The 20514-nt window shown below is 45.7% G+C and overlaps 1 protein-coding gene across 7 annotated transcripts in view; it reads right to left on the bottom strand.

The window, feature by feature from the left end:
* The window catches only part of LOC141417487 (junctional cadherin 5-associated protein-like), a 208259-nt gene that overhangs the window by 174972 nt on the left and 12773 nt on the right, over nucleotides 1-20514 (bottom strand). For all 7 annotated transcript variants that reach the window (XR_012442064.1, XR_012442063.1, XR_012442066.1 and 4 more), the window contains exons 2-3: nucleotides 18755-19094; nucleotides 1891-5645 (exon numbers count right to left, since the gene is read on the bottom strand). Coding sequence is in view for 3 of the 7 variants with exons in the window: in XM_074056391.1 (XP_073912492.1) it covers nucleotides 1891-5645; nucleotides 18755-19035 (4036 nt within the window). In the remaining 4 variants the exon portion in view is untranslated. The remainder of the gene's footprint in view (nucleotides 1-1890; nucleotides 5646-18754; nucleotides 19095-20514) is intronic.

The raw sequence follows: 20514 nt of genomic DNA, 5'->3' as shown, positions 1-20514 counted from the left end.
GCAAAACTCATGACATCATCTGAGGAATTTTTTGATGTGCATACGTAATATGCAAGACAGTATAACACAAGGAAGAGGGCAAAGGACATATAGAGTAATGAGGTTTCCACATTCCTATTAAAATGGTAAAATATTAATTCTTAGTAAGCTATGAAAAGTTAAGTATGCATGTTGTAAGCCCTAAAGCTGCTGTTTGAAAGAGAAAGGATTTTTAAAAACTGTATACAGAGATTCAGGCACTGGTGGCACACACCTATAATCCTAGCTACTCAGGAGGCAGAGACCAGAAGGATTGCGGTTTGAAGACAGCCCAGACAAATAGTTCATAAGACACTATCTCAAGAAACTCTTCACAAAAATAGGTTTTATGGAGTGGCTTAAGGTGAAGTTCAAACCCCAGTACCACTAAAAAAAAAAAAAAAGAAACTATACACAGAGAGCACACAAGGGAGGGGTGAGGATAGGTAAGACACCTAAAAAACTAGCTAGTATTTGTTGCCCTTAATGCAGAGAAACTAAAGCAGATACCTTAAAGCAACTGAGGCCAATAGGAAAAGGAGACCAGGAACTAGAGAAAAGGTTAGATTAAAAAGAATTAACCTAGAAGGTAACACCCACGCACAGGAAATCAATGTGAGTCAATGCCCTGTATAGCTATCCTTATCTCAACCAGCAAAACCCCTTGTTCCTTCCTATTATTGCTTATACTCTCTCTTCAACAAAATTAGAGATAAGGGCAAAATAGTTTCTGCTGGGTATTGAGGGGGGGAGCGGGAGGGGGTGGAGTGGGTGGTAAGGGAGGGGGTGGGGGCAGGGGGGAGAAATAAACCAAGCCTTGTATGCACATATGAATAATAAAAGAAAAATGAAAAAAAAAAAAAGAAAAAAAAAGCAGGGTTGGAAGCGAGCGGAACCCTGTTGGGGCAGCTTGGGAAGATGGTAGGGGGAGGACTTGGCTCAGGAGGGGCAGTTCTCCAGTACTTAGCACCCAGGATGCAGCAGTTCCTGAGAGTGTGTCAGTTATCCCAGAGCGCCACCCCTGGATCTCTCCCACAGGTGCTTGGCCTTCTGGTCTTTTCCATCATGTGATGAAGCAGCACGAGGCCCTCACCAGATGTGGCTGCGCAGTCTCGAACTTCTCAGCCTTCAGATGAGAACTAAACAAACCTCTCTTTCTTATAAACTATCCAGCCTCAGATATTCAGTGATAGCAACAGAAAATGGATTAAGACAGTGGGCAGACTGGGCAGGGTTTGAAAGGGAAAACTGTTAATTTAGTCTACTAAATCTTTGAATGTTTCATAAATGGTGTTGATAGTGAAAGCAGAAAAAATTGGGGGCAGGGTTGAAAGGGAAAATTAAAGAAAGTGAAATGAAATCAAAGTACCTAAGCGAGGATCGCCAACAAGATTTAACAGCCTGCTGGCAACCATGCTGAAATGCTTTATTGTAATGATCACCTCTTCAGAGTAAAAGCCCTGTTTAGGTTGATAATTTTACACAGTTGTTTACATAGATGACTTCTATGAAGATATTATAGAATATGGGAAAAAATCTTGGTTTTTAAAGAAAGCTTCTGGATAGCTCTTTAGAAATGAAGAATCTTTTTCTGTGTTTGATATTTATTATTTATTTCTTTTTTTGAAACAAGGTCTCATTATGTAGCCTAGGCTGGTCTCAAACTCACCTTCCTCCTGCTTCAGCCTCCCAAGTACTGGGATTACAAGTGTGCACCACCATACCTGGCAAAAATGAATCTTTTGATAAAAACAGTTCAGAGTCAACTTACTCTCTTCCAAATAGGCAGAGCTGTATTATCCACCAATCTATTTTTAAAATGAATTTAGGATTACAAATAGCAAGCATGTGCCTTCTGCCCTAACTGCTTACCTGGGCACCAGAAATCTGGATCCCAGTTCTTCTCCCTTTGTGCTGCAGGATGCCTGTTTTCTTCTCGAAAGGTGAAGCCCTTGGATATGGAGGGTGAATGTCCCACTCTCCAGGGAGGATCACCACTGCTCAGAGACACAGGGCCTCCTGGGGGCCAGGCCTGGCCTCTCACAGCCTTCCGGTCCTCACCTTCCTCCTTGGAGTCTGTGTTCCTGGAGCTCAGACACCTCATCCGAGACACAGAGCTCACCTCCTTCATTCTCATCACGCGGTCAGAGTCCGCCCTCCTCGGAGGGGCTGCCAGCCTCTCTTGTAAACTCTCAATCACTTTGGAAGGGCTTCGGAACCTTTTTTCTGAGCCTGCCACACTTGAGGTCCTTTCTATAAAATGGAATAAAGTGGACCTGAAGGGTGGCTTTGCCCCCACATCCTTTTCCTCAAAGGACCTGGCCTCTCTGGGTCTGGGCTGAGGCTCAGGGCTCGTAGCTTGCTCGGCAGGGACCCTATCCACATCTGAGGGCTCAGAAGTCTGGGGTGCCCTTTCCCCTACAAACAGGGGGCTTTGGGTCCAGCCGCACTTTCTCCTGCTATAGAAGGCATCAGTGGTCACTAGGGGAATACCTGATGGTTCTGGGCTAGGCAGTGACTGTTCCATGAGTGACTCAGGGCTGCAGGCATTTGCATCAGGCTCAGGTGGTTGGCTCTGTCCTGCTTTCTTGGCACCCGGCAGGAGGGACTCCACAGCCACCTCAATGCCCAGGATCCTCTCGGCCCTCGCCTGCAGGGACTCGCTTGGGGGGATTTCCATTGCATTCCTTCCTCCCAAAGCCTCCTCGAGCTCAGTGACATTCTGCTTGTGTCCTGTTGTGAGCCCCACAGAGCGCAGGTCTGGTGCTGAGAGGCCTCGGGTTTTGTTAGTAAGCGACAGTGCGACCACTGTGCCCATCTCTTCACCACTATCCACCTCCAGAGGGACCACTCTGCTCAGTGGCACAGAGCCTAAAGCTTTTGTGAGTTCAGTGAATTCCCAGCTTTCCAGGGGCTCCCTTGGTTCAGCCAGAGAGGATGGAGTTGCTGGTTTTGTGGCCATGGTTCTTTTCACAGGACCTGGACTGACCACTAGCTCATACATCCCATTCACAACCTCCTGCTTCCGCTGCTGCTGCTCTGCCATCACACTTTCAGTTACCCACTGGAAGGGGTCACCTCTGCTGTCTTTCACCTGCGAGGCACCAGGGGACAGAGGACCATCATGCTGGCAAGGCTTTGGCTCCTCACTCCAGCTCTCAGACTTACTTTTAACTCTTCCCACCTGAAACCCAGGGTCCTCTGGCGCTGACACCCTTGGCTGCTGCTCGGTTCTCCTTTCCTGGCTGCTTTCATGGTAGCCCCGGGGCCTTGGTCTACAGTCAGCCCAGTCTTCAGGCTGCTGATCTGTCTCACTATCCTCACTGCTGCTGCTGCTGCTGCTGCTGCTACTGCTGCTACTATTATGGCTTTCTTCCTCTTCTTGAAGCTCCTTGTTGAAACTTTCTAACTGGCTTATCAGATCCCAGGGCCGACAACTAACCGGTTTCAGGAGAAACTGACCAAATAGTTGTTTGCTATTGCATGGCCCAGCTGTAGGCTCTCCTTTCACCACCGCCGGCTTGGGTGGAGAGTGGTCCCCATCTAGGCAGGGCTGACCTGAGCCCGCTTTTGGTACAGATGCCTGATTTCTAGATGAGGAAGTCCTAGAAAAAGCGCTATTGCTGGATGGGCTGAGGGACATTTGACCCCTGAGGTTAGGAGCTTCTGGCTTCTGTGTTTGGTCACTGTCTGCTAATGTTGGGTGGAGGGGAGCTTCAGAGGCAGTGGGGTCTAAACATTTTGGGGTCAGTGCTACGTTCCTGGGCCCTTCTGGCTTTGCAGCCGGGAGGTGTTGCGGGCTTTTGGATTCTTCAGGGAAACTGGTTTGGGTTTGCTGGTCCCTATACAGGTGGCCTGGCCACGAGCCAGAATACTTGAGTTCTCTGTGTTTTGCAAGGTGGGTGAATCTGAGGTCATTTGTTTGCTTGTCTTCCTCCGGTTCCCCCAGATCTTGTTTTGGGAATGCCATGTTTCCTGTGAGAGCCTGCAGCTCCAGGTCAGTGGAAGACATGCTCAACAGACTTTGTTCTTGCAGAGCTATGCCCTTATCAAGCCCAGGCTTTCTTGCACCACTCGGTTTTAGGTCATTGTTATTCCTATCTATACCTGGCAGATGTGCTTCTGACTTAACTGGGATGGAAACCAAACAAAATATGGTCTCATTCACTTTTTTCTTGGAACTTTTCTTGGTCTGAATCCCAGTTTCAAACTTTCTGAGCTTTGTTTGGCTTTCACAGGTACTCTGGCCCTGTGGGTGTGGGGAGGGAGCTTGGGCCCCTGGGTGTCCGTGCTGGTCACCTCTCCTGTCAGCCTGTGGTCCTCTCATGACACAGTGGTCTCTTTGGTCAAGGAAGACTCCATTTTCTCCGTCTGTGGGGAGCTGGCTCCAAAGCCACCGAGGACTGGGGTCAGCAGAAGCCAGGCCCTGCTCGGCACCTGATGTGGGTATCAGGCCCTGTGGATGTCGAAGGGCATCATCAAGTCTCATTTTCCCATGAGCTGACTCTTGGGCAGTGACAGGAGAAGAATTATATGGCCTGTCATCATGCTTCGTTTCTTCACAGAACCCTGGGGGCTGAGCTAGTTTAATGTGTCGTATCCGAGGATCATCAAAGGGGATGTACTGAACAGAGCCTTCATAGGCAGTGATGGGGTGGGAGTATCGGGGAGCCCCTTGAGGAGATAGTAGGCTTGCAGTGTATTCGTTCCCAGTTCCAACTGGGCCAGAAGGAAGTGGACACCCTGATTCCACCTCCTCAGTCAGGTGCTGCTGCTGACTATGGTTGCCACTCACATGTCTGGGCACTGGATCTTCCAGGTAGGGGTTTGGGATGTGCTGGGGGGGCGACCTGTATGAGGGTGGAGGCACATAAACTGGAGGCTCCAAGCCAGAGTCTGACACTACACGCTCATGCCTGGAGTCATTACTTTTTGTCAGATAGGACCCTTGTCGGTCTGTGTGCTGGCTGTCCTGAAAGTCACTATTTTCCCCTCCCCTGGACGGATGGTGAGAGCCATAAGAAGGAGGCTTGACAGGTCTCCCGAACTTCGGCCAGGGAAATGCAGCCTTCTCAGGGTTCCTTGTGGCTTCCACATATGGTGCACAATTTGCAGGATATAGTGGCATTTTAGGGACACCTGGTAAATGGCCATCATTTAAAGGAATGGGAATTTCCATGCAAGCCAGGCTTTCAGGGGAAAGAACTCGAGGCAACGACCGGGATTTCTTTTTGTTCTGAGAAATCAGTAAATTCTCTCCTTGAACAAATGGGTATAGATCTTGAAACAGTCTCTTTCCATCACCCTCAGACATCTGTCTCCCTAATTTCCTTGACTGGTTCCAGCTTTCAAGGTTTACGTTGTGCCACTTGGCAGGACCTGACATCCTCAGCTCTTCTTCCCAAACTGCCTTCTTCATCACATGCTCTGTCCTTCCTCCAACTTCCCATGGACCCTCCCTCATGTGGACGGGCAGACTGTGGGCTTGAGCCATTCCTCTGACCTCCACGTCTTCCCGGTCCCTCAGACCCAGCAAGCTAGTGACCTCCTGTCCTCTTCTCCTGTGGGTGTGGTCGGTTCTGATCTGGGGCTGTGAGAACCATGGTAAGGTGGGTTGACTGTAAAACCTATAAAACAAACAGAGGAACACAGATGTTAGAGACAGAATCTGGGACATCACAAGTGATCAGGTATCAGAATTCTTCCTGGTTCCCTTCAAGTGTTCCCAGTGTGCAGCAGGGAAAAACCACAGCTGGGGTAGTTCCCACACTGCTTTGATGGTGAGAATAACCCAGGGGGTGGGGGTGGGGGCAGGTTAAACAGTCACACATGCATAGTGACATTTCATTTGTTCCCTGTAAGATTACAATGAAGCTGAAGAAGTCCTACCACCTCCTGACATTGTAGCTATTGCAACATTATGGAGCAATGCTTTACTCACGTTTGGGGTGATGCTGGAGTAAGCACCCCTACCACCCCGCCACTCATATGCAAGCATTACACAGGCAACTATGTACACACATACTTGATGATAATGAATGACTTATGCTACTAATGATCTGTGTTTATTTTTTATAAAAAAGTTTATTGGGAAGCAGTGGGCTACATTATGATGGCAGCAGCCACATGCATTTTGTTCTCTTCCTGTCTCCTGATTGCATCCAGAGGCCATGTCCAATGATTGACCTGTACCACCTAGATTTACACAATGACAAAACCACCTAATGATGCATCTCTCAGAATATCACCCTGTCATTAAGTGACACATGACTGTATGCACAATACCAAGTCTCTCTCTGTGAAAGTTGAAATTCGGTAGGCCTAGGTCTGGCCCAGGCATCTATATTTTTAACAAGTATCCAGGGGATTCTTATCTGGGTGATCTGGGAAATACTGGTAGTGCTGACTATGAGTTGGTAGGGGAGGGATTACTTTGCTGCACATTAGATTTTTCTTAGGAGCCTTTACAAAAATACACATGCTGGAATTATAGGTGTGAAATACTGTGCCATGGTGTTCTAACACATTTTGAGAAATGCTACTGTCCACACTTAATAAAGGTCAAAGATTATTTACAATAAACTCTTAGAAAACGAATGAGTAGATCGTGGGGCATATTGTCAAGTTACCTTAGATAAGCCATTCCCATTTATAATCCTACCTCATAAGTAGAGGATAGCTGGTCTTGCTGGACCATCTTACCCCGACTTACAATTATTTTTTCCTTATTAGATTAGTAAAAATAACATTATTTAATTAGCATTTCTTTGATTACTGGCAAGGTCAGATTTTTCGTGTTCTTAAGTGTCATATACCACATTTTGTGGTTTCAAATTATTTCTACATCCCAGAGCCAAGCACGGTGGTACAGTCCTATAATCCTAACACTTAGGAGGTTGAAGAGGAGGACTATGAGTTCAAGGATAGAATGAGCTACATAGTGAGTCTTGGCTGACCTTGCTACATAGTGACACAGTCTCAAAAACAAATATTTCTACAACACAGACCACTTTTCAGCTGGAAATACAGCACAGCAATGACAGTGAGGGCTGCATGGAAGGGCAGGGAATGAACTAGGCTGAAAGGGAACCATTCCCAACACACAGGTGAAGAGAGCTGGTCTGAAGGAGCCCCTAGTAAAAAATTGTATCATTACTGTTCTTATTTTGCAGCTACTTCTTTGCCTTCAAAGGCAAGGGTAGATTCCAAATCACTTGGTAAGCAGCCACTTAGTGCCAAGCTTAGTTATGGGTAGAAATATTTTAAATCATTTTGAGGTAAAGCTTGTGCCACCGAGCAGCCTCAGTGCCCCTGTGCTTACTACTCACATACCATGCAGGTGGTCAACACTGGGCATGGGAGCAGGTCACAATCTCTTTGTAGCCATCAAAGTCGGGTTTTCAACACTTTGAGTTTTGAATGGTTGGCAGAACACTGATTAGCTGGGTTCTACAAGGACTTATCATTTTGGAAGCCATTACCACTAGCTGTTTTGCAGACCCATCTGCCCAGGTGAGTGAGCCAGCCTTGCAGCTTTGGAAGCTGTGGCCCTTCCCTTAGGGACCCTGCATGACTGAGTGTGTGAAGAGACACGTAGAAGATGATCAATCCACTTGTAAGTGCTCAGTACCTCCTGGCTGTCAGGTATCAGACTCCACACAAAGTTCAAGGACAACAATATTTGCAAGTTAACAGGATACTGCAATTGTCATACACTCAACTGGGAGAAGCAAAAGGAATCCCAGGGAAGTGTGTGGTTGATTCCTTGCATCAGAAATGATCCATTTCCTTACCTCTGTTCTTAAGCTGACAACAAGCAGGCTTTATATACCACAGGTCTTTATTTAGCACCCTTCTTATCCCTCATTTGTAAAAGCATTTTCTGGAGTGCCCAACCTTATGGAGTAAGTGGCATTGTGGCTCTAGCTCACTTTATCCACTGATGCTCCCTCATTTCATGGTGAGTGTGTATTGTGCTGAGAGATGTGACTGAAATCCTAAGGTGCTATTGGTGCATATATGTGCCATGAAGATGGATAAAACAATGTAATTAGGGCAAGAATATAAACAGACTGTGACTTCCTACAGACATAATGTGGTTGGTTTTCTGTTCCACACAAAAATGTTGTCACCTTCACTTTGCCAAAAGTAGTTAAAATGGCTAAGCATTCTGGGTTTAGCTTACTATTTTCATAATATACCAAAGTCCCAATTTAAGGAAAATATAAATCGTTTGGGAAATTTGAAATAATCTATTTGAAAACATAGTCCATATGACATAGAACACTACAAAGCAATTATTTAACAAATATCTATTTTGTACCTAATCTAAGCCAGGCCCTGACAGGCATAAGTGGACCCCTGTATGGTAAGAGTCGTGGTAAATGTCTCTTTCATACAAGTTATCCCATGCAGCTCTTCTACTAGCTTTGATACATGGTGTCCCTTGCAATATAAAATGCTACGCTACCTCAGCACCTGCCTGGCAAGTTGAAGGCCCTAAGTACAAACCCCAGCACTACCAAAAAAAAAAGAAAAGCTACAGATTTATATGTAGAAAACATTAACAACAAGGCTCCTCACATAAACACACTGAGTACATTGATGCAGGATGGGAAAAGATAAGGCAGCAAAGTGGAAGGTGAGAGGCTACATCAACTGTGTTACAGGTTCAGTGGGACCAGCAGGGTCTTTATACAGAATTCCCTGGAGAGTAGGATGGAGATAAGGCAGGAGCTAGACTTGCTAACAGCTCTGTATGTGATAACAAGTGATGAGGCCAACAAAATAACTAACAAAGAAACTTCCTCAAAAATATTTAGAATAAGAAAGAACATGTGAAAAACGTGTCGAAGGGAAATTAGCAAATCTACTCACTAAATGGGGTAAGTAAGAGAAAAATTAGCAGGAATTTCTGTTAGTTCACATGACTCATTTTCAACCAAAGATAAAATACTGTCTTTTGTATTTACTGTATTATTTTATTTTTGCAAGTGAATATTGGGAAGGTCCTTGCACATTCTAGGCAAACATTCTACCACTGAGCTATTCATAGCCCCACTCTTTTTAAAATGTAAAGGTCTCATACTTAAAATGGCAATATTTGAGATGACTTTAACCAGTGTTTCACACTCTCTAAGACTATCCTCTCAGTAGATAAGGTATACCTGGGCATGCTACAGGCTAGAGCTGTGCCCAGCAGCCTAGGGCCCAGGATAAATGCACGATTTAATAAGAAATTGAGCAGAGACTTGTTGCTGCCAGATTGAATGGAAGAAGGGGGAAAGTGGTCCTCTGTGGGAAGTGAAACATAGGCATTGCAGTTAGCCCTCCTTCCTCCATGAACCAAATCTTGAACCTGGTCCTCCTGTGGGCAGCCCAAGTTAGGTCAGTCATCCTTCAATGTGGAGGTCAGGGAGGAGGTGGGGAGGTCCCACTAGTCATGCATTTCCTGGTCCCCATATCTGCAGTCCCCTCCTTCACACTGTGATGGCGTTCATACTATGGACCAGCAGGTGACTGCACATTTTGCCTCAACCTATTCTGTAAAAAGCTGCCCTCCTTCCAGAGGGTCAGTCATTCATAAATAACTGGACAAGCTGAGCATAACAGTAGCATTTGAGGCACTGCACACTTGTCCCAGGAGCAGCTTTCTTCTGTCCCCTGCCATGGCAGAAGGCATTGTGGGCATCTTTTTAGAGTGACTCAAATTCACCAGCCTCAGTGTTAAGTGCTTAACAAGCTCCTCTGATTGGGTCAACCAGAAGCCTGCAATTCCATTTCTCGGCAGGCCCAAAACATTAGGGCTATTCAATATATAATCCTGTGCAAATAACACTCTGACACAGGAGAGCAAACAGGCTAATTTTGGAAAAGGGAAATAAGAGGTCAGAAAAAGATTAAGACTGAAGTGTAAAGGTTAGCATGAATTAAAGATCAGTCAGACAGGATAGAGCTGCTCAGAAAACATAGTGGAGCAGTATCACCATTCAGCCAGCGCACTTGGAACAAGAATGGTAGGTTGCACTCGGACAGTTATAACTAGAGAATCCACAAATGTCTGTGCAGACTGCTAATACTGTTATGCCTGCTTTCTCTAATGTCACAATAAATGACTGCAGATGACAAATAGTGTACCTGCAGACTATTTCAGGATGCTATTTCTTGTTTTTCTTTTTTTAGATACACAAACTTAATAATGGGTCTGGAAGAAAAAGCAAAATATGTTTTTGGACATTTAAAAGATGCACAGTTTAGACACCTGGATGAGGGGCATAGGAAACTAACGTAAAGGCACAAAGGTTGTCATTGTGCCCAGTGGTAACTAAGTGGGGTGTATCTTGGAAAAACAACTGCTGATAGTACCCAAAGAACAGTTACTTAACATCACAGGTCTGGATGCCTGAGCATGGCTCTAGGCTCTACAAAGATGAGCTCAGAATGGGAAAAGAGGCATTTGGAAGCCATCCCTGCAGCAGTACCAACTTGCTATGACACAGAGCCATAATGTTTTAAAAACATTTTTAAAAAACTGATGGCAGGAAATGAACCCGAATCGCTCCTTTGTGGGTACCAACAGTTTCATGCATCATCTTTGTGCCAGGGCTGTCACAGACTTTTGATTTTGTAATGTCTAGTAAAGACCATTTGGATGTGCAAGGTGAACCACAGACTGCATTCATGAGGCATGACCTCAGGGACAGGTGTTTGGAATTGCTGCTTGCTTTTTTTTAATCAATTAGTGAATTTACTGTGGGTGCTGCTATGAAAGATTGAACATCTTAGAAACTGTGATGATAATTCTAATATTACAGGACAACATCTCTAATCTGAAAATCCAAAATGCTCCAGAGTCTGAAGCTTTTGGAGCAAACTTTGGATTTTTGGATTCAGGGCATGCAGCCAGTAAAGCCTAAGCAAATATTCCTCCTACCCCCACCCCTACCCCCAACCCCACCACCAGCTCCAACCAAAAAAAAAAAAAAATTCTGAAATCTGAAACTCTGCTGGTCCCAAGAATTTTGGATAAGAGATACTCAACCTTTTTTGTATGTAATAAAATCATGGACTAGGAAAACCACTCACTGAAGGAGGACTTCTTTTCCTTCTTCCCTTTTCAATGCTGGGGATGGAACCCAGGGCCTTGGGCATATGCTAGTCAAGCTCTCTACCACTGAGCCACAACCCCAGCCCTGAAGCAGGTACATCTGAAGCTCTCATTCACAGGGACCACCTGATAGATGTACTCACAGAGCACAAGAAAAGAGAAGCAGTAGAGAGGGTAGGAACGCAAATGAAAGAAGGAACCAAGATCTGCATGGAAGGAAAAGAAAAATAACAATATGGAGACGTGGTGGGTGGGATGTGTTGGATGGATGTCACTGGCTGTGCACTGCACTGTACTCAGTGGAGAATGCTAGACACCAACAGGGAAGAGTGCAGCAACATTGTGGGAGTGTGAGAGCCTCTGCCCTGGTGCAGGATTAAATGCCAACACCACACTTTCTGACCATGTGCCTTCTGTGACATCCTAACCTCTCTTCCTCTGATGCCTCACGTGTATGGAGGAGATAGAAATAATCCTGCTTTTTGGAGTTTGTTGGGAGGAAGTAAATGAGATAATATACTTAAAGCATTTACCAAAGCATCTAACACATTCAAACTTGTTTTTTTTAAATTTTTTTAGCTACTGTTGCTATTATTCGCTCAACTGCAATAAGGTCTCAGTGGACAGGTAATGCTGAACCTTTTTTCTTGCATTTTGGGGAAGGAGGTACAGGTGAGCACATGGGAAAGAGAAGAGTTGTTGTACTGATGTGATGATTATTTGAGATTAGCATTGTTTTTTCCTAAATTTTAATTCATAGGCCTTCACAATAATAGGAAGTGATGATCCTATTGACTGTCATAACAAGATGCTGCTCCTCCCAGGCATGGCTGGTCTCTAAGAAAGAAGCTGCACCCTTTCCCTCAATGACAATGAAAAACAGACCAATATTTGGTTTGTTAAAAACAAAACAGGAAGAGCAAGCTCCCATCCATTTGTTCTCATGTAAATCTAAAAAGTAGTCAGACCATTTTTAATAAGGATGTAACAGATTCTTACCAAGATAAACTATTTTTACTAGCATAGTCCATTCAGTGCCAACTGTAGACATTAAAAAAACCCACTCTAGCTTCTCACTTCCTCTCACATTTCTACCTCCACCCTCACTTCCAGTTATCACTCACTGCGTCGACAAGTATTTATGGAGTGTTCTCTGTGCCTCTGACCTGCTATTCTTTGGAAGCTAAGCTCAGAGTACGAAGGAGTGGGGAAGGCAGACACTAGGATGCATATACCAGAGAGCTTGAGAGGCACTGAAGAAGACCCTTGTACTCTTTCTTGTCACCACACCTAAGGGAAGACACCTAATGAGCCTGTGACCCCACAGCTGGTACATGGCAGCACATCAATGAGATTTCCAGGTTAGACTCTTCCTTCTTCGTCAAGAACTCAGATACCATCTTAGAAGCAGAGCAACAGGACCTAAAGACTCACTTGGGTTGCATGAAGCTTGTGTCTCCCATTCTTACCATCTGCCATCTCTTGCACAGGTATTTCCCAGCTCCCCAAACTCACCCAGTTCTCTAGCTAAAGAACATCCCCATGGACAAGGCTCCTTTTGGTGATGTCATGGCTGCCAAGACATATGCAGTCTCAGCTGCGTTGCTGCTGCAGTCTTCCCCTAACTCTGGAAATACTTTCTCATTGCTGTGTTTTTCCCGCATCCTGTTGGGAAAAGTCGGTCGGTGATGGCAAAGCCATATGAGAGCATGTGCCAGAGGATGAGGACCCAGACACTTCTGGAAGGTTTTGCTGCTTCTGAATAAGAACAAAGTGCCCCAGAGAAAAGGCATCCACAAAGATGGGTAAACGGAAGGCCTGACTCTAAGTGAGCTCAGGAGCATGCCAGCTCAAGAATCCACACTTCAGGGAAGAAGCCAAGACAGCAATCCTGACACTTAAGCTAAAAGACAAATAGTGTGTGTTGGTTTGTAATTTTGTAAAGAGAAAGAGATACAAAGAAACAGATGTTAAACTTGAAGCATTCCTTTTTTTTGGAAAACCATTCTAAGCAGGATATGATTTGAAAGAAGCTTAAAAATCCCCTGAAAATGGACTGTTTACCATATCCAGTAGCACCATCTAGAATGGATGTTTACTGATCTGATAAAAACCTCCCAAGATGAGGGCCCCAAGCCACCACATCAGAGACTCTCCCAGTTTGCTAAGTCTCTAATTAGTCACCATGGCCGCTGATGGCAGAGGTAATTACAAGTTATTCTTATGGTTAACTAACAGACGTTTTCTTTTTTTTTTTTTTTACCAGAATTCCTGGGGCTAAGCAGAGAGAAGCCTGTTATGGTGTGACTTTGAGATTTAAACCTCGGCTATGTCAAATTATTTTACAGCTTCCTCTGATTATACTATTTTACAGGAAACACACTAAGGAAACCGTGAATGCCTGATAACAGTCTTCACATATTTTAATGGGCACTAAGTGTTATGCAGATATGGTTGCCTGCACTAGAAGCACATAGTTTTCTCTATGTACAGACAATACACAGCTTTCCCCTCTTCCACGTTTCCCTTAATCTCAATTCGTGTACATGCACGTGTATACGTGCATGCATGCATGTGGACAGCAAGCTTTGGACATGGCCTGTGGGTTTCTTCTGTACCATGTAAGTGACTTTCATGCAATACCTGCTAGCACTTTCATTGGCACATTGTGTTGACAGAGTGCTCAGGGGTAGGTTAGCATCCACATCAGCTCTCCATGAGGGAAGTGACTTAAACAGAGGAACGGCCACATCGTCAGAGTTGTTCCATTATTGGTTCCATGGCCTGGAAACTCTCCTCATCCAAAGTCTTCAATGTGGGTAAGACTCCAGCACCACGTCTGGTCTTCCCTTCTTCCCATGAGTGTAGGAGAGCACACTCCTCCACCAAGGCTGAAGCACCCACCCATTGCCAACCCATCCACTCTTTTCAAAACTATAAATGGACAGAACAGGTGGTAGTAGCAGTGGGACAAGAAAGAATAAAAGTCACCCAAGCCTAAGGTTCTAGAAGGCAGCCATTGTAAAGGGAGGACTGTCTAGCAGAGGAGAAGCACAGGAACAGAGATCCAGATAGCAGACAAGGAGAGTCTGAGGTGAATGAATGCACCCCCACCTAAGACTGTCTAGAGAGACAGCAACTGCCACACCCGATGGGGACCCAGCTTTGTTACTCCCATGTCTGTGGTCCAGCTCTCTTGTTGCACTTCCTGCCCAAGGATGGTCTCTCCTTACAACAAGTCCTGCATTCTTATTCATGTGGATCCAATTCTGGCATGCAGAGAATCCACAAAGAAAGAAAACTTTTCCACTCAGAACCACACACTCTGCCAAAAGTTCTTCTGGGCCAATGGCTGTGTCCTTCTCCTCCCCTTGTTCCCTGCTTGTCCTGTAGTGTTGATATGTAAGGTGAAGCCATTGACCCTGTACCTTGCCTGCCCAGCCAAGAGGCCAATACTTTTCCCCTCATATGGGACCATTCCCAGCTAGCCTCACAAGGTCACTGGAACAACTTTTCTACCGCTGGTCCCAGGTAAGCCAGGCATTCTGAAATACATGGCAGGTATACAAACACCTAGACATCAGAGGACCAGGACTGAGTCAGCAAATTTATTTAACTAATTGGTTACTAATTGAAAAAACTGCAAAAGGAATTAGCCAAGTCAGAGACATGTTATCAGTTTTCAGAAAGCTGACAATCCTGGAGGCCCAGGAAAAGTACTGGAAGAATTAATGGGAATGAGTGATTTCCATGGAAGGAACCCAAAGAAGTGGGACAGATGAAGTGAAGTTTCCAGTAGGAGGCAGATTGGAGAGGGAGTGCACAAGGTGACCCCATGTGACTAGAACTCTGGTAACAGGAAGGGCCTCAGGAAGGGCGGGTTGGTGGGGTTTGAGGAAGGTGGCCTGTAGAGCATGCTAGAGCAGGGTCCTCAGTATGGGCAACAAAGCCAGGGCAGGCCCCTAGGAGAGGGTCACACCATTAGGGGTTAGAGCCCACCTTCTGTACTTTCCAGCCATAAGAAGGAGGGTCCCACACATTAACATGTAGCTGTGGAAAATGAGTTTTCTCTACTCATTAATTTGAATAGGCTGTGTACAAAAGAGTATTGACCTTTGGTTCCTGTCTTTACCATGAGAGCATGACAGCCGTTTAGCAATTTGGCACATTCTTTACCTCTCTGCATGTCAGAACCATCACTCTTCTTCCATCTTGGATGTCAGTATCACTTGAACCGGCAACAAAGCTCAGAGTATAGCATTCTCAGCAAGTGAAGAAACAGGTAAGCAGCACATTTGGCAATCAAGTTAAAAAGCCCGTGGCTGACATTCCAGTCAAGCCCTAAGTCATGGACAACACTACCTTGCATTTTAAGCAGTCCTTAACAAGGGCCACAGATGAGCAAAACCATATATATTACCTAATGTGGGTATGGAACCATGCATTCCTTCTACAGCTCCCCAGACAGGAAAGGACACAGCCATGCCTGCCAGGGGAGGGTAGAGGACAAGAAAGTGATAAGAGAGTCCATCACAGGGCCGCTGAAGAGGAGCTCATAGAATTGAGGACCCTTTCAAACTGAATTTGGCCTCATACAGGAAGAATGGCCAGGCCTGGTATTGCGGGTAGCAATCACTGGCATCAGGCAGCCCAGAGTTTGTAGCTAAGCTGGGTTCCCTTTCATGTCAATCTGAATGGCCCTGGATAAGCCACTAACATTCTTGGGGACTTACATTTTTCAGCTATAAAACACTATTACAATAGAACTGTGTCTCCACAAACTGCCAGAATAAAACAAGATCTCTCTCTGTAACCTTCTAAACCACCTTAATCTCCACCTTTGCTAGGGTGCTAGTGGGATGCTGAGGACCTGCCCTAGGTGTAGGGACCCACTCCAGGTCAGACCTCAACCCACCAGGGAGCCAGCATTAGAGAAGCCTATGACTCTTCCCAGTCCCCAGATGGCTTGGAGTTGGACAGGGCTATCCTGGGCCCCATGTGCCCCCTAGACCTGGAAACCAGCCCAACAGAGGTCACTGTGTAGGACAGGACGGGCAGCAAGACCACAGCTGTGCTTGTCAAGTGACCAAAGGCTAGGAGCTGGCAGAGCACATTCATTCCAGATCCAGAATTCACATTAGCCATCATGTGGCTAGTTTGTCTTTCTTTCTTTTTATTTTTTTTTAAACATTGTTTAAGCTGTTAACTTTTGACACCTATTTACTTCCTCCCAAAGTACTTTTGATTAAGGGAAATACTTCCCCTCCATAACTACTTTTCCATAAACTTTGACTCCTATTTTCAGTCTGTGTTGGCTACTAAATAAAGAAAATGCCTTTCATGTCAACCTAGGAAGACTTGCAGCTGTGTAAGACGCAAGTCTCAAGGCTATGGGCACTGGCCTGGATTTTTGCATTTATGTGTGATTTTTTTCTTTCTGCCCTATAAGGGAACGTGCAATCCAAAAGCTGCTATCCATCTCCAGAGTTAGTCAGTAAACTTCAGAAACACAGAGAGTCGGCTGGGCCTATTGAGAACTCAGTCCACTTGCAGGAAAATGTCCCAGTGCCACACTTAGTCACTCATCTGAACATCTTATTCATGACAGAAAGAATGACTGTTTGCATATCCGACTGTGCCCACCCACCTACAGGCTAGGCAGGAGGTTGATGCTTCTAAGGAACCTGCTACCACACAGAAAGAAAAGTCCTGAGCAAGCTGTGGGTGAGACTGGGAGCCATATTGCCCACATGGAATTCTAAAGGGAATTCTACTGCCTCCCATTCTGAAACCTCACTCTGATCTGATCCTTCAAGTCTGAGGACAACCCCACATAACCTACACAACCCATTTGCAGAGACTCCAGGCCACTGACTTTACCTCATTAGGAACTGGGTCTTCTGGTTCTCTCTCTCTCCCTCTCCTCCCCACCCCAATGGTGGGGATTGAATCCAAGGTCTTGTGCATGCTAGGCAAGCATTCTACTACTTGAGCTATACTTATAACCCTTTTGTTTTTGAGACAGGGTTTTGTTGCATTTTTGGCTGGGCTGGCCTCGAACTTTAACCCTTCTGCCTCCCAAGAAGCTGGGACTTTAGGTATGTACTACAACATCTAGCAGTTGTATGGTCTCAAAGTTGTCACAATGCTAAGAAGAATACATCACAATCCATTAGCACATATTAAGTAACTGCTGTGTGCACAGTATCGTAATAAGCTCTATAAGCAATACAAAAGAAACAGGAGACAAGATACAACCTTGGGACCTTGTCATCCAAGTTACACTATAGAGATATACTCAGCACAAACTAGAAAGAGCAGAAGTTAAGAAGAAATCAAGCTCAAGTTTGTCTGGTGGCAATTAAGGTTGTCTTTACCCTCAGTCAACTTGTCCAAAAGAGCCCTCTTCCAAAAATTCATGGTGGACATGTTTTCCAGGGAACCAGGGTGATAAGAGTTAAGCCCAAGAAATAGTAGACAGAAGTGTGAGTTTTGAAGACAAGGTTAGTAAAGAGCATCTTCTACTCGTTCATATTCTGCATTTCCCTCCTGAACCTGGTCCCATCAGTGGAAACTCTGCTTTGGTAACATCAACCTGCTTTTACCACACTGGGAAAGAAAAGATTCTCCTTCCTTTGCTTCTGCCCAGCCAAGGTTTTGAAAGCTCTGACCATCCTAACAAAATCCCTCCCAAGTTTGTTTGAAAGCTGTCAACCAAGAAGGAAGATGATTTCTCTGGGAAGGAGACCTGTGACCATCAGCCTTAATTCCCCACCCTTTCTGTTTGTTTGTTCCTCTTAAAGACAGACCCTGCTTCCCTGTGAAGGTTCCGTTATCTCTTTCTGGCTTCTTATACCCTGCTACATCACGTGCTCGGCACTCTTAGTCTCCAGACTCTACCTGGTCCCGACACAACATTAGAGACAAAAACACATTTTATGCACGGACAACTGAGGTTTCCTTCCACTGAAACTTCTTGGAAGGGAGTTTCATGGCTCCCCTCCCATGCTGGCCCTGTGGCAAGCTGCTGCAACTCCCTCTTCAATAACCACCCTGCCCACTTGGCCAACCTGCCCTCTTTTTCTGTCCTAAGAAAACATCCATAGGTGTGCTGTGTTTTGGTGCTATATCCACACTAGGTCAGCATGTGTGCAATGGCAAGGCAGGTTAGAGAAGAATGGAATTATATGAATGGTCAAAAGGGGCAGGGCACATAGCCCTTTTTAACTCTCTGAAACCTACAAGATACTGAAATGTGTTAGTAGAAAACCCATCAGCACTATGAATGTGTGGCTGGACATAAGAGAGCTTTACAAAGCTCTAAAATGCCTTCTATGGGAGTGCTGGGCACGTTAGAGGGCAGAAGAGAGGCACAGCATCACAATGCAGTGCTCAGTGTGATAGTATCTGCTTACTCACTACTGTTTAGTGAAGGCCTACTATGGCCAAGTCCAGCTATGTGCTACAGGAATACCTTAAATACGGCAAAGGACAGAGGTGTTCTTGTCTTTCAGCCCTCTCTCTCTCCCTGGTCCAAGCCAAATATAGGGTTGAAAGAGTTTACTTACGTCTAAGCCAAGACCAAACTCCTAAGTCAAAGAGAAATGGTGGGTCAACACGGAAGCTTACCCCGCCTCAGCAGTTTTAGAAGCAGAAGCACTTTGGCGCTCCCCGTGGCCTCTCGGCGTGCTGCGGCTGCTCTCTGAGTCACTCACAAGTCCCTTCCCCAGGGATGTACAATTGTGAGCAAAGGCTGTAGGGTCATCCTCATATCCGTTCAGCAGACCATGGCCCGCTTGGGGCCTTGTCCCAGTTTGCTGGCACCCCTCGGGATTATCCTTGCGTGGTCTTGAGAGGTCTCGTGAGGGTTTGTATCCATGAGAAATTAGGAGATCTTCCACGCTGTACATGATGTGCTGGCGTCATCAAAGCTCCCCAGCTGGAACCATTGTGGTGGTGGGACCCATCACTGTGGGAGCAACAGAGAACTCCATTTGTGGCCAGACCTCCCTGAAGAACCTCAGTTCCCTTTATCTAAACCAAACCAGACCTAGCAAAGTGCCTATGTGGAAAGCCCAGCCATACGGTTCAAGCCACCTGAAACAAGGTATCCAGGGAAGAACTGACACAGCACTGACTCCACATGGCATGGTGGCATGTCTGCAGCTTGTACCCTGGTGACTGCCTCTTGCAGAAGAGGCAGAAATGGTGGATAAGCCATGAAATGATCACCACTGCCCACCGTCCTCTTCCCCATTCATCTAAAACCAGCAGGCCCAATGGGTAAGGACAAAATAAACAGACATGCAAGCTGCAATTACGACTTTGTGTTTCTAAAAGGAGCAATTCTTGGTGTCCAGCTTAATCTTACTATACATCCCTGCTTCCTTCTGTATAGACCTTATGCTCTGAAGGGACAGAACAAGCTCTTTAATCAACACAGAGCCACAATACACCTCAGCAGAAGCAATTGGAGAAGCCACTGCAGGGACAGCACCAAGGTGGTAAACCAGCAACCAGAAATAGATAGGAAGTCTTTGGGCTCAAAATGAGAAAACAACCAACGTGCAATCAATAAAACACATCCGACCTGTGATGTGATCTAAGAGTTCCTTTTAGTATATTACTATTGCAATTATTGTTGTTATTATTAGGTGTTTTGAGACAGTCTCTGTACAAAGCCCTGGAGCCATCCTCTTGCCTCTCTCTGCCTCTGCAGTGCTGGGATTCTGGCATGTATCACCTGGCCCAGTAGCACCTGAAGCTTGAAAGAATGGAATTTCTCCTGGATGACTTTTAGGGAGAAGTTCTGCATCTCTCAGCCAAGAGTGTCCACACTCAAATATCGCCCTGGACCTTCATTACAGCTTGCCCCAATGTAAATTCCCAAGGGCAAGAGGACCAAGAAAGAAAAAGGATCCAAGACAGGAGTTTAGGAGGTGCAAGACAGGAGGGCCACAGCGCAGCTTCCCATCCATGTGTAAGAGGCAGAACTGCCCCCACCTTGACCTCCAGAAAGGCTGGCCATATCCCTGGCCTGGGCAAGAAGCACATAAAGAGCCCACCCAGCCCCATTCTGTGGTGGATGGAAACAGAGTTGCTGTGATCACCAGGAACAATGGCCAGGAAACACCTGCTGGCTGTAGGTGTAGGGAAGACCTACTGCACTTCCCGTCAGGAAGAATTCTCCCTGGGTTACACACAGTCCTTCTGACCCTGCATGTCCTCATTCTCTGTCACCCACTAGAAAACAGAACCAAGACAATCCCTGTGGTCAGGGGAGGATGACACCTTGAAGGCCTATGACATTCCATCATATCCCTGATGTTATGGAAGGCTGACAAGTTCTGACAGTTACTGTACTCAGAGAAATCTCCACAGCAACTCTA

This window comes from Castor canadensis, chromosome 15, assembly GCF_047511655.1.
Source record: "Castor canadensis chromosome 15, mCasCan1.hap1v2, whole genome shotgun sequence".
In the NCBI taxonomy this organism is placed as follows: Eukaryota; Metazoa; Chordata; class Mammalia; order Rodentia; family Castoridae; genus Castor; species Castor canadensis.
This window is presented reverse-complemented; position numbering and strand designations above follow the sequence as displayed.